This window comes from Cicer arietinum, chromosome 4, assembly GCF_000331145.2.
Source record: "Cicer arietinum cultivar CDC Frontier isolate Library 1 chromosome 4, Cicar.CDCFrontier_v2.0, whole genome shotgun sequence".
Lineage (NCBI taxonomy): Eukaryota > Viridiplantae > Streptophyta > Magnoliopsida > Fabales > Fabaceae > Cicer > Cicer arietinum.
Genome location: NC_021163.2, coordinates 50,991,975 through 51,005,826, shown reverse-complemented (window position 1 = coordinate 51,005,826; position 13,852 = coordinate 50,991,975). Strand labels below are relative to the sequence as shown.

General features: G+C 24.9%; 1 protein-coding gene across 1 annotated transcript; it reads right to left on the bottom strand.

The window, feature by feature from the left end:
- Positions 1-282: 282 nt before the first annotated feature.
- LOC101506308 (serine/threonine receptor-like kinase NFP) lies at positions 283-7,338 on the bottom strand. Its single transcript, XM_004497954.4, has 2 exons — positions 6,129-7,338; positions 283-1,736 (listed from the first exon to the last, which is right to left on the bottom strand). Exons 1-2 carry the CDS (start codon positions 7,290-7,292, stop codon positions 999-1,001), a joined length of 1,902 nt encoding a protein of 633 aa, XP_004498011.1. The 5' UTR covers positions 7,293-7,338; the 3' UTR covers positions 283-998.
- Between the last annotated feature and the right edge of the window lie 6,514 nt (positions 7,339-13,852).

Sequence of the window (13,852 nt, the reverse complement as noted above, 5' to 3'; positions counted from 1 at the left end):
ATATTCTTCAATATAATACAAATTTCATCAAATTCGTAACACAAATCTTCAAATAAACTCATATTTTCATACTTTATTTGATATTTTTAGGAATAAAGGACTAAATCGGGAAGAAAAAAAAAGATAAAGGACTAAAACGTTACCTGAAATTAAGTTAAGGGACCATATATGTAATTTAGCCTATTATATTTTATATATTATTTAATAGTTATTAACTTTCCAAATTCAAAGCAATAACAATGCTTAAAGTCATTTACTTACTAGCGGTAGAAAAATGATAAATTGAATACTAAATTGCACACACTTTATTAATACCATTACAAATGCTTATATACACAATAAATACAAGAGTCCAATATTAAGGTAGACTCTACAAATAACAAAAATAAAATTACCAAACTCCTAACTACCAAAACAATCGAGCTCCATCTGATTTTACAAACACAATCTCATTTTACAAACGCATCCAAAGACAAAATAAATACATAGAAAGTGTCACCCTATCCAAAATTGCCAACATGAAGATTTTGCAATCAGTCAAGACTAGACAATAAGGCTATTTCTCAAGTAAAACTATCACTAATATTTACCAAAGTTTCATTGCCAAAAAAAAAATCATTAATGAGATAGCTAGCTACTTTTAATTTTTTTTTACTATAGATACCTAATTTATACTACTATATCATATAATACTAAGTACTGCCCAAAATTACTTTCTCCCAAATATTTGGACTCAAAAAACTTTTGTTCAAGAAATACTGCATATTTGGATCTTTTAAATCAATTGGGCCACTCAGCACCATAATCGAGTGGAAGTTTCTCTTTCTACTATTTAGATACACTTCAAAATTATACATCATGAAAAACACTTTTTTTTTTTGTCTTATGAATGTGTACTCCCATAAAAAATAAAGTCTTTTCCTTTTAAATATATACTTCAAGCAAAACTATAGTTTTTAGAAACATTAGAGGACATAAAAGTAGCCTTGTGACCTAGTTCACCTAGCCATCAACCTTGGTGAACCAATCCCTTCATCAGAGAGTTCAAACCCAGTATCTTCACTTTTACTAAGCCCATAAACAATATCCATAATACTAGGCCTTTTTGATGGATCTCTATGCAAACAAGCAATTGCAACATGAAGTACACCCATCAAACTTTCCATTGAACATGTCTCCTTTAAAATATCCTCATCCAACCATCTCTTCAATCTCCTAGCCTTTTCTTGCTCATTATTCAATTCAAATGTTTTTATAGCACTATCCCACAAAAGATTTCCCTCTTCGTCAATGGCTTCCTTACCAGAAATCAATTCAAGTAGCACAACCCCAAAAGAGAATACATCCATTTTTGTTGACACAATACCGTCAGCTAAATATTCAGGAGAAATGTACCCTTGTGTTCCAACAATGTGCATTGTGATTGCATTCATTCCACTTTTTGCTAGACCAAAATTTGCAATTTTTGCTCTCATGTTTGAGTCTAAGAGAATGTTGCTACTCTTAATGTCTTTGTGTACAACTTTTGGTCTTGTGTGTTCATGAATGTATAATAGACCATTTGCAATGTCAATGGCTATTCTTAACCTTGTTACCCAATTTAGCTTTTCATTTTTGCCCTCGTGAAGCCATGAGTAGAGAGATCCATTCTCAACATATTCATAGACTAGATAGCAATTTGTTTCTGCTGGGTCAATGCAAAACCCTTCCAACTTCACCAAATTCCCATGGTTAACCTTCAATAAACAAAATGACATATATTGTTAATAAACTATACTATGGTTGCTTGTACAAAAAAAAAAAAAAAAAAAACTATACTATACTATGGTTTTACTTTATAAATTGTGGTCCAATTAAGGTCTAATGTTAAGGGTTATGTTTTTTACACCATAATTTTTTATTGTAAGAATTCATGTTCCATATTAAAAAGAGATAAAATCTTAAAATAATAATGTAGTCTAATAATAAAAAAAATATATATCAAAGTTTTAAAAAGAATGACACCTAGTGTCTTTTAAACTAATATTATTAGGAAGAATTATGTCAAATATAAAAAAATCCGATGGTTTTTGCTAATAGATCTAAATGGTTTTATTTTTTACTTAATACACCTAAATGGTTGAAAAGTTTATTTTTAGATGTGCTTTTTTTCCATACATATTTTGTGATTAATAAGTAAAGTTTTACATGACTTTTGCTGAAATAAGCATCCTGAAAATACTTGAGTAATGAAACATGGAGGTGTCTATGATGAGTCAAGATCCTCTTTTTTTTTAAAAAAAAAACATTGGAGAGTTTCATTGAGTCAAAATCATATTTTCATTTGTTTTCATCTCTTATAAATGAAATCCTTCATTTCTTAAAAATAAAAAATAAAAAAGAAAAGCAGAAATCGAAACTCATCACAAATAGGGTCATAATATTTTTTTGTCAACAAATTTGTAATGTTAATTAATCTACAATTGTTTCAGGATCGACAATCATCATCTAAAGTGTGAAGATGTCTTCTTCTTTCACCCTCTATATTTATATGTTCTTAAAAGTCTTCAATTAACATGTTCAAATTAAGTAATCTTAAGAGTATTGAAAGTGAGAAAAGAAATTACCAAATATAAATTAGCAACATTAAGACAGACCTAAATGAATAAATGATCCAATATAACACGAATTTGGACTTTGGAGGGACACATACCGAAACAAGGGCCTTGCGGCCCAAAATGAAAAACATAAGCCAAAACAAAACTGTTTTTTTAAACTAAAGTTTTATTTAAAAAAAATTAAAGATATAAACTTAATCCAACCAAAACTATTATCAAGATTGATATTTGTTTTTGAAGAAATATTATGAAGAGGACATAGAAAAGATAGAGACGTACAAGAGAAAATAATATACTTTCTATTATGGTTACTTTACATATTTTAATTTATCCTCTTTTTTGCTATGAGCATCATGTCTTGAATTATTTGTTTATGCTATGTTAGTATTTTTTTTTTAATCTGCAAACGGATATAGACGAAGAGAGCCACAGTGTCTTTTGTGTTTGCTTGTGTCTCTAAGTTCACCTAACATTTAAATTATTGTATATCATTATTTTTAGTTTTATTTTTTATGAAGAAGCCAAAAAATATATCAACTAGATGGGTACATGATATGATATGCCAACGACCAATAGTACAAAAAATTCTAGACCACCAGTGACATTATAAATAACCTTAGATCTGAAAAATAAGACAACACTTTTCATTGTACTATTAAATATAATAACTGCTATTTTTTATTCTGCTTGGTGCGTTCCCGAAAATTCAACCACGTACGAGAAAATAATGATTACAAATTATAAAAGAAGTTTGACGGTAATTCCTCTATCATTAATTTAATAATGACCAATGTTAGAATAATTGGGTATTTAGGAATCTAGAGGTTTATTCCCTTGATTAATTTGATAGTGTTGCAAACAAATTATTTTTAAGTCTTACGACTTTTATTGATTATAAAATATTGATCTCTTTACGAATTCTATGTATTCATCTTGTAATCAATGAATATTTTTAGCCATCGCATGATGAATACGCAATCTATAATTAAATGAATTTATGATGTATAGCCTATTTATGGAATTTAAAATCTATATATATATATAAAAGAAGTATATTAGATGGAATGAGTTTTATTACAAAGTGTAAGAGAATTAGATCTTAATTATATAACCAGAGTTATGATTAAGAGTTACTTAAGTAACACATGATTACTTAAAAAAATTATGTGATGTTTTTTTTTTTTATTTTAATTATCCATGTATAATTGTATTATCAAAATCTAACCGTATTACTTTTTATTGTAAAACTTTTTTCATTTAATATTATATATATATATATATATATATATATATATATATATATATATATATATAACTTTGTATTTCTTTTATAAAAGTAAATATTAATATTATTAATTAAGTTAATAAATTATTTTTCCTAAGTGTTTGAATTATGGTATTTTCACTTTTTTAATATCTTTAACTTTTAACTCACTTTAAACCTACTCAACCATCCATCCATGCGTGACATATATAAAACGAGTGTGAAAAGAGCAGAAGAAAAAATATAATATATTTAAAGTATTATTTAATATGAAATATATAGAGAAAATACAAGAAATATAATTTGTTAGAATAGACAAATTATACCTTGTTCTAAAAATATTTTGAAATGCTTAAAGTGATCATCAAAACCAAAAATAGTTGAATTTCAAATATTTTAAATTTATAATAATAAAACATTATCTTAAAACAACAACAACAATCATTATTGAGTTAAGAAAACAACAACAATAATAATTATTTTATTGGTAATTTTTTTCAAAGAAAAAACTTTGGGCAGCTTTTGCAGAGCTTTTGCAACACATGCATGTTGATGAGTGGTATTTGAGGAAAACACATAACATTGACCTATTTCATCCCACAAGATAGGAGAGAAAAAATTTTATGTTGGTCCTACATGTTTTTTACACCCTCTTTCGCATTTATCTTGTTAGCAATCAAGTGATTGTACTCTCTTTGTTATTTCTCTATTATCATTACACTCTTGGTGATTGCATCTGCCCAAGTTAAAATTAGAGAGAAAGAGAGAAATATCTTATCCTATAATCAAAGTATCCAAGGAAAATTCAAGAGTATCATATCACTTTAAATATTCTTGTTGTTTCTACTTATTTATATATATTTTGTCCTAAACCAATTATGATATAGTAAAACATTATCATGCCATAATTGTATGATTTATCTTGTTTACGTTAATATTGTAAGAATAATTTAATAGTTTGAGGTTTAATTGCAGTTTTGGTCCCTTTATTTTAGTTGAATCACGAAAACAGTTTTTCCATTTTATTTCTCTCCAATTTTGGTCCCTAAATAGAATTTTGGTCTAAAATTTGAAGTATAGTGTGACTTAAAAAAAATGATATTTCATCAAATTTTTTACTAAAATTCTATTTGAGGACCAAACCTGAGGAGAAATAAAATGAGCGACTATTTTCGTGATTCAACTAAAATAGGGGGACCAAACTGCAATTAAGCCTAAATTTAACTAATTATGATGATTCATGTAAAATGATTATGTTTTTTTAAAGTGAATAGGTGTTATAAAAAAACCAAAAAGTGCAAATAATTTCTTATAAATACTGTTAATTTAGTGAAAATAAAATAATTTTCATAAAGTGTTTTTTGTCAATAATAATTAAGAAACAGTCTTGAGAAAGAACGAATAGAAAAGAGATTAATTTTATTTTAGGGAATTATTTTGTATGCTCCTAACTATCATTATATCATCTAGAAAACAAGTATATTTTTAAAAGTATATTTACGTGAAAATCATAGATATTAAAATCTTTATAATTATAGTAATTTTCTTGAATTAGTTCAAAATTAAAATTATAACATACAATTATCTTGACATGCAACATATCCTAACCCAAGGAATTACCTTCGATCATATATATATATATATAAAGAAAAAGTTAAATTAATAATGTATTTAGTCTAAAATTTAAATCAATACAAAATTTTAATTAATAATTGTAAAATACTTATTTTTAAAAGAAAAAAAGATACTTTAGCTATTGCTTACATGTAATTCCAAAATATATAAAGTTGGACAGTGACACCTTTCAAATGTATCATACAATTTAGTTGACAATTTATTAGACAAGTCACTTCACTAAATATCATCCGATTGCTCATCAACCAATAAGATATATGTTAACTTCAAGCATATTTTATTCTACTAAGGTTTTCCTATATACTCCTCAATCATACCTTATGGTATCAAATGTCAATCAGCTACTACATGTGTATATTGTATTTTTCATTATTTTCTTTTTCTTTTTCTTTTATAAATAAAATTTGTATTAAAGAAAACACATTCTTTATAAAATCAATGAGAACCATCAACTTAATCAAATATTTACTATGAAATTTATATATCAAATGTGAAGGGAGGTCCAATCATATGTATCAACCCGCAATTGATATTGTTTGTTTAAGTTTTATTCATCAACTACTAAAGAAAAGAATGTAGACACTAGAAAAACAATTATAAACAAATAATTACTAGTGTTAGTGCATCATTACCTTTTGCAAGATTTTGAGCTCCTCATAAACATTCCACTCCATCTTCTTGATTGCATAAACTTGTCCATCAATTGAACCTTTATAAACACTTCCTTGAATCAAACAACTTTCATCAAACCCATTAGTTGCATCCAACAATTCTTCAATCCCAAAAACTCTATACTTGTCCAAACAATCCGACACGTTTGCAATTAACTTCACATCCACTTTGTTATTATTATTATTATTGTTATTATTATTTTCTTTATTCCCTTTTTGTCCAAAATACAATTCCCTCCCTAATTTCATTTTCACCATCCATAACCTATCCTTAAAAAGAACCTCTCTATAAATCCAAATTCCTATAACCAAAAGCAACATGAATCCAATAAATCCCAATCCAATAGCCAAATCTCTAATAATTTTATCATCATTAGAATTTCCACTTGGAGGAAGAACAATAGGTTGTTTCAAAATAGGCAATTTATCAATAGGAACAAAGATGGTATCATAATCATAAAGTTTTTCACCATTCACATCAACTATAGACTTTTCATTTGTTCCAAACATTGAAGCAATAGATGAAACATTATCTAAAGGTTGAACAACATAGGATATCATGTAATTTGCAAAATTTGAAATATTTGAACTTGATTTAATTTTTTTAGGACACATGCAAAAGATAGGCAACACAACATTCTCACCAATTGAGAGATTAGTAGGTACCAAAGATGGATTAACAACTTCAATTGAAGGGTAGGTAGTGAGATTTTGAAAATTGATAGTTGAAACAATAAAAAAAGTGTCACTTGGTTTTATGGTATAAGTGATGTTGGAATAAGAAATTGAACCAAAAGTTTTGTTGATGAAATTGCAAGAACAAGTTAAGGGAATTAAAAGGGGTTGATTAGGAATTAAAGGAGAAGAAGGAGAAGATATATTACTTGGTTTTGATATAGCTAAACGACTAAGTGAAAAAAGGTCACCTATGGTAGCTAAGTCAAGAAAATTTGGTGATGTTGATTTATAATAAGCATAGGCTTGACATGGATAATTGTTGTTGGTTTGGTTTTTGTTGCATGTGTAGCCAGTGTTGTTTTCTTGTCTTTGAGTTTGAGATTCAAGAAAAGAAGGGAAAAGAAGGAGGAGTAGGAGTAGGGTGAATAGGTGATGATAAGGTTCCATTTTTCTCTTCCTCTTTCTTTGTTTGATGATTTTATTTTATGGTTCTCTTCAACATTATTTAATGTGTTTATATATTGTAGAATTTTAAGTCGGCTTTTGGATTTGAATATTTAATATTCAAGTCAAGTTTATTATTATGTGTGCTGGCATCATTCTATATTTCTTGCATGTGTTAAAAGTATATGCATTATGCATCCGTCTTGTTTGTGTAAAAAGAGTTTGGAATAGTCTCTTCTAAATTCAACATTATTGGAAGAAGATATTATAAATATTATTAGAAATTAACATTATTGAAGTTTTAAATTTGAACTCAAAATATAATATATAATCTAATAATTTTATCATTTGGCAACTAAATAAGAATTCAAGGACATATTCAACAATTTAATTCAAAACGTTAAGTGAATGATTAACATATTAAATACATATATTGTAAGTAAGTATATCATAACAAACAATGAAGTTAAAATAATATTTTATTATTTATTTTATATTTTATTCACTTTAGAGAACTCGAATTTAAAATGTTTTATACTATTGAAAAATAATTATTATGAATTAAATATATTTTTAGTTTTTATAAAATTTTAAAATTTCTAATTTAATCTTTGTAAAATAAAATTTAAAATTTTAATCTTTGTAAAATAAAAATACAATTTTTAATTCCTTCAAAATTACTATACATGCAGTTTTAGTCTTTGTTGTTAATTGAACATATATTTTTACATGAATTTTTTTAAGCATATTTACAATAATATAAAAAGTTCCTCCACAAAAAATAAGTTTAAAATTTGATTTTAAAGTCTATATTTTCGTTACTTTTATCTTGAGTTTCTTACATTAAAAAAAATTATTTAATTCATCAAATTAAAAAATTTCTAAATTTTATAGAATAATATTTTATAATATCCTAAACATGTCTGCAAAAAAACATTAAAAAAAATTTATAGTTGAAGGAAAATTAAACATGTTTCATTTTTAGTAGGGACTAAGATTATTTGTTGGATAATTTTGTATGGACTAAAAGTTATACTTTTATTTTCCATGACTAAAATTGAAATGTCAAAATCTTATAGTGATTAAAAAAATATTTAACTCTATAATTATTCATATGTGTAACTTTAAAAATAATTTTGGTTAAAATCATGCGTTTTTCATAATCTAATGGGTGTGTTACGATTGATAAAAATCTTTACATTAATAATGTATATAAATTAAATATTTGATAATAATGTAAATTAGTTTACACCACCATTTAACAAAATTTTGTAATTTTCTCACATTATTTTATTTTTGTAATTATATTTTAAATCAATAGTATAACATATACCCTTCGTTCCTTTTAAATTTTTGTTTTTTTGACTTTTTACACATACCAAAATAATCAATGAACTTTGTTACTTTTGATAATATTATTCATCTTTTTCCTATAATGTCCGTAATTATCTATTAATCTCATTACATTTTTTTTTATCTACATTAATAAATAACTAAAAACATTATTCACAATCGAATTTTTTATTTTTTATTTAAAGCCAAATATGATTCATTCAAAATAGACTAATCAAAGCACAAAGTGTGATTTGAGTGTAAAAAAACAAATACAAAATAGTCTAAAATCACTATTAAGAACTCACCAATCCCAAACACTCCTTTGGTTGAGCACATCATTGGTCAAATTAAAAAAATAAATAAATAAAAAAAACATTTGTATGTGTTCTAAATCATCTCCAAAATAATAATTTGATGCTCTCAAGTAAAAGATTAATGTTCTCTACTTGATTTCCAAAAATTGCCTTACTCCTTGATTCCCAAATTGGCCAAGTAGTGATTATCCAAATGACTAAAAATCTTGACCAAATCACTCTACCACACTAAAACAAGTCTCCAAATTGAATTGCATGATCCTCTCCACAATTTGACAAAACACATGAAATATCTACTCAGTGCGAAATCCTCTGTCACACTTGACAATAAAAGGAACATTCGAAAAATAAATGTTGTGCATTTTACATCACAACACAAAGTTGAGCATCAACATTTAGAATACCTTGACTAACCAAATTCACATTTGTTGGCTGTCATTCAAAAGTTTTCAAGCAAAGATTGAAACCTTCAACGAGACAAATTTATTCCATACAATTTCCAGGTGCTAAGTGGTGGTGAAGACACATTATTAACATCATCCTTACGCAATAATTGATAAGCGTCCTTATTTGAATACATCTCATAGATGTTATTCCACGATCATAAATCTTCAACATTGTCTTGCAAATAAATGTCAGTCAAAACATCCCTACACTCTACTACTAACCTCTCATCCCACTAAAACAACTAACTCCACCGCCTCAGAACTCCCTCCTTATCCCTAAACCCAATTTAACCAAATCATAAACTAATATCTCTTTACTCTTCAAAAGGTTAAGTAACCTCGAAAAATAATCTCTTAAATTACCATCATTAAGCCATGGATCTAATCAAAACGAAGTTGATCTACCACTCCGTATAATCTTTTGAAGTCTACATCTAAACCACTTAGGTGATACAACACTTGTCTCCTTAAAAAAATGAATGTCCTTCCACAAAGTAGAATTTTTTGCCTACACACCCCCTGAACCTACCCAGTCAACGCCATACTTATTGGATAACACCTTAAACCACAAACCACTTATCTCTTTCTTAAACCCTCCAACACTATTTACCTAATAGAACTAAGTTAAAAACTTTCATATCTTGCACACCTAAATCACCTTGCTCTTTGGATAAACACACCTTATTTCACTTCACCTAAGGAACTTTTTGCACTTCCTAATTTCTATCCTATAATAAAAACTCAATGTTAAAAATATTAATAATACATTGAACTTTAAAAACAACAAGTAAATATAAATTTTCTCGTAAGTGATTCAATTAAAAATAAACATAAGAAGTAATAGATATTAATTGTATCTCATTTGATATAATTATGAAATGGCGAACACTATTTACAATATCAGTGTAAACCTATTAAAATTTTATTGAATAAAACTTAGGTGATGTCTTATCGTGTTGTCACTTATATTCACTAATTATAACATGTTAAGTGGATTATATTTTTTTTTCTTCGTTTAAGATGGTAGTTTAAGGTCAATTTTTAGTGTTACATTACTCATCTAAATTATTTTTTGTACTCTTTTATATAAATAAATAATTTTAAAATATTTTAGATTTTCTTTCGTGTGCTTTTTCATGATTGTCATCTTAGTACTATATTATTTTATTTTTCGTCTTGTGCGGTGTATTTGCAGATTAAATTAATGATTTTGACGTCGTCGACGTTATAACCTCAGTTATATAGATATTGTATACACTTCAATTTTATCATATTAATATATTTTTTCATATTTATAAGTATTTTGTTGTTTTATATTATTATCAATTGATGTAATTTCTATTAATTTAAATAAATTAAAATTATTTTTTAGTTAAAAAAAGTATATCATATATTTTTAGTCGAATTTAAATTTTAAATGATTAAATTTCACCCAAAAATATCAAAATGATTATAATTAGTATTATAAGATTCACTAACTATCCATTAAACTAAATTATGATTATTAAAACAGCGCACGATGAGATTTTACTCTTAAGATTTTGTTTTCTCACTTAAAGTTGATCTATTTGAATGATGGGTTTCGAGATTGGACAGCTTGTATCACCTTTCATCAGTGCCTAAGCGACACGTATATAATTAGTGGGTTCAACATTCACGACTTTGGGAATTGTGCGTCTGAATAGGGGTGGGGTAGTAGGTTTTATAAGATGTGTCTTATTTTGACTAAATTTAATGCAGAGTATAATTCATAAAACTCTTTTATATTGAAAACCAATTAAAATTGTTTATTTTGTCTTATCGTACTATTTAATTGAAATCAAGTTTAATTATTTGATAAAATAGATTATTATGATCGGATCAAAGTCTAAAACTCTTTTACATTTTAAGTAAATGCTAGCGTATGTCTTAGATTATATTGGTATCGATGAAAACTACTTCATTTTCATCTTTATCACTATTATAAATAAAAATTAATATTTTTATGGTTATAGAAAGAAAAAAATAGTTACATGCTATAAATTTTTCAGATTTTAATAAAATATAATTTACAATTATTAAATTATCTCTTTAAATATCAAACATTAAATTACTTACATTAAATATATTTTATCAATATATCGATATATTATAAATATTAGTATTAGATAAATTTAAAATAATTATTTTTTATTTATAATAGTGATTAAAATTTAGTATTATTTTCTTGTCTATAATAATAATCAAATAAAGTATATCTTACTAAATATTTACATTGATGAAATAGAATAAAATAAAATTATATTGAGTTAAATTTCCATAATTTATTTTTGTCAAAACTGAACAAAGTTAAATAAAATCTATATTTGATCAGATATCACTCTTTCACCAAATTTTTCATTTCCTTTAATTTAATTTAAGGCGTGGAGGTGTATCCACATATGTATATCTTTTATTTAAGGTATATATATTTTTTGTTTAATATATATAAGTATAGATAGAATATCATATCTGTATAAAGATTAATTACAGATTAATTTTTTTTTTTTATTTTATTAAAAGGTTGTTGCATTACATACTTGTTAGTTATTATTTTATTATAATTTTATTAGTTTTTCTTATATACAAAGGCTTAATTTAATTTGTTTAAAAAAATATAAAATATAACATTTAAATATTTTAATATAAATAAAATTTTTAAATAAATTTTTAGACCAGATTAAATTTTTAAAAGGTTAGGTTATACCGAAAAAAAATATATATAATAAGTCGTAAGTTAGACTTAAGTCTAAAAAATTAATCAGATTCAGATTCATACCTTTCAAAAGTCTGACTTAATCTATTTTCACTCTTATATGCAGATAAAATAAAATTAATAAATAAAATAATTATTATTTTATCCTTATTTTCTTGGTAAAAGAATAGTGCAACTCATTTTCTACGTTTATGTGCGTGCCATGTTATTCTCCATTTCAAAGTCACTTCTTCCTGTTCTTTTTTCAACAAGTGATTTCATCGCTGACTAAGTACTTCCGTTCATTTCTCATAGTCTTTCTTCTGATACTTTGAGGCTCTATTTGTCTATCCAATATTTTCTTGACTTTTTCTGACGCACTTAACTTTTTTTAATAAAAAAAACGATTATTTAATCATTTTAATTAATTATTTTAATAAAAGATAATTATGCAATTTTATGTCAACTACTTTTCTTTCTACTAAATAATTATTTTATTAAAAGATAAAGTATAAAAATAAAATAAAAATGTTCTGAAACATTTCATTTTGTCTATTTATCAAACAAAGAAATAGAAGTTATTTTTATTCCATCATAAAATATTCAAATAATAAAATAGATATTTTATTTAATTTCGTACAATACCACTCTATTATATTTTATTCATTTTAAAATATTTAATCAAAACTTTAAGATGAAGTGAATTCTCTTTTGTAAAAGGTTTTTTAGATTTATCTAAACTTTTTAAAGTAGAATATACAGTTTTAATTATATAAATAATTAAATTGAAAAAGTATAGATGAAGTGCTTTTAACAGTAAAGATTGTAGCAGGAGAAAATACAAGTGAGATTATAAATTGAGAGAATAAACATCGGCCTTGAAAACAAATATTAATGAATTCAAAGTAAGAATTTTATTTTGAAAAATTATTTATTTAATTGCTAAAAAGTTTTAAATTTGTTTTTTTAAATTATTTAACATGTGTTTTTAGGACACATGTGTTAACAAAATCCTTTAATTTGATAAGACACATTAAAAAATTTATATGGCGATTGATCATCTATAGCACTATATAAAATAACTCTAATATATTATCACGATTCCCTCCCACTAAAATTATATTATAGAAAAAATAACTCCAAAAATGATAAACGATAACTTGTTAACTATTTATTTTGATCGACTTTTTTTCTTGACAAACTAACACCATAATTTTAGATAACTCTAAAATTAACTACCAATTTAAAGTTAGACATTTTTCTGTATAAATTTAGTTTTTAGAATACAATTTTTTCGAAATTCAAATTTAAAAAACATATAGCATAAATATACTTTTTTTTTACTATATTAACACTGAAATATATATAAGTTTAAATAAAAAATATATTATAAATCAGAAATACATGAATTAAAATAAAATATAGTTTTTAATATAAAACACAATAAAATATATGCAATGAAATGCATATAAAAAATGGATAGGTATGTTAGTATTTATTTCTGTGTTAATTTTCAGTCTCAAATATTAAAAAAAATTATGTCTAGTAGTTTTAAATATAAACAAAAATTAACTAGTTTTATCATAGATAATACTATATTATTTCTAAAATACCATTTAATTAATTTAGATTTTATTTTTAATAATTTTGTATTTTTATGGAACAAGTTCTCATGAGAGGCGATTGTGAAATTGTGACTATTTTTATTTTATTATTTTGAGAATACTAAATGATGCTTGCAACTTTTTTTAAAGG

What these genes read in the sequence shown, in the direction of transcription:
- LOC101506308 (XM_004497954.4), bottom strand. Translation starts at nt 7,292, where the DNA reads ATGGAACCTTATCATCACCTATTCACCCTACTCCTACTCCTCCTTCTT. An exon ending in AGCTCAAAATCTTGCAAAAG is followed by an intron (nt 1,737 to 6,128) that starts GTAATGATGCAC and finishes TGTTTATTGAAG; the next exon opens with GTTAACCATGGGAATTTGGT.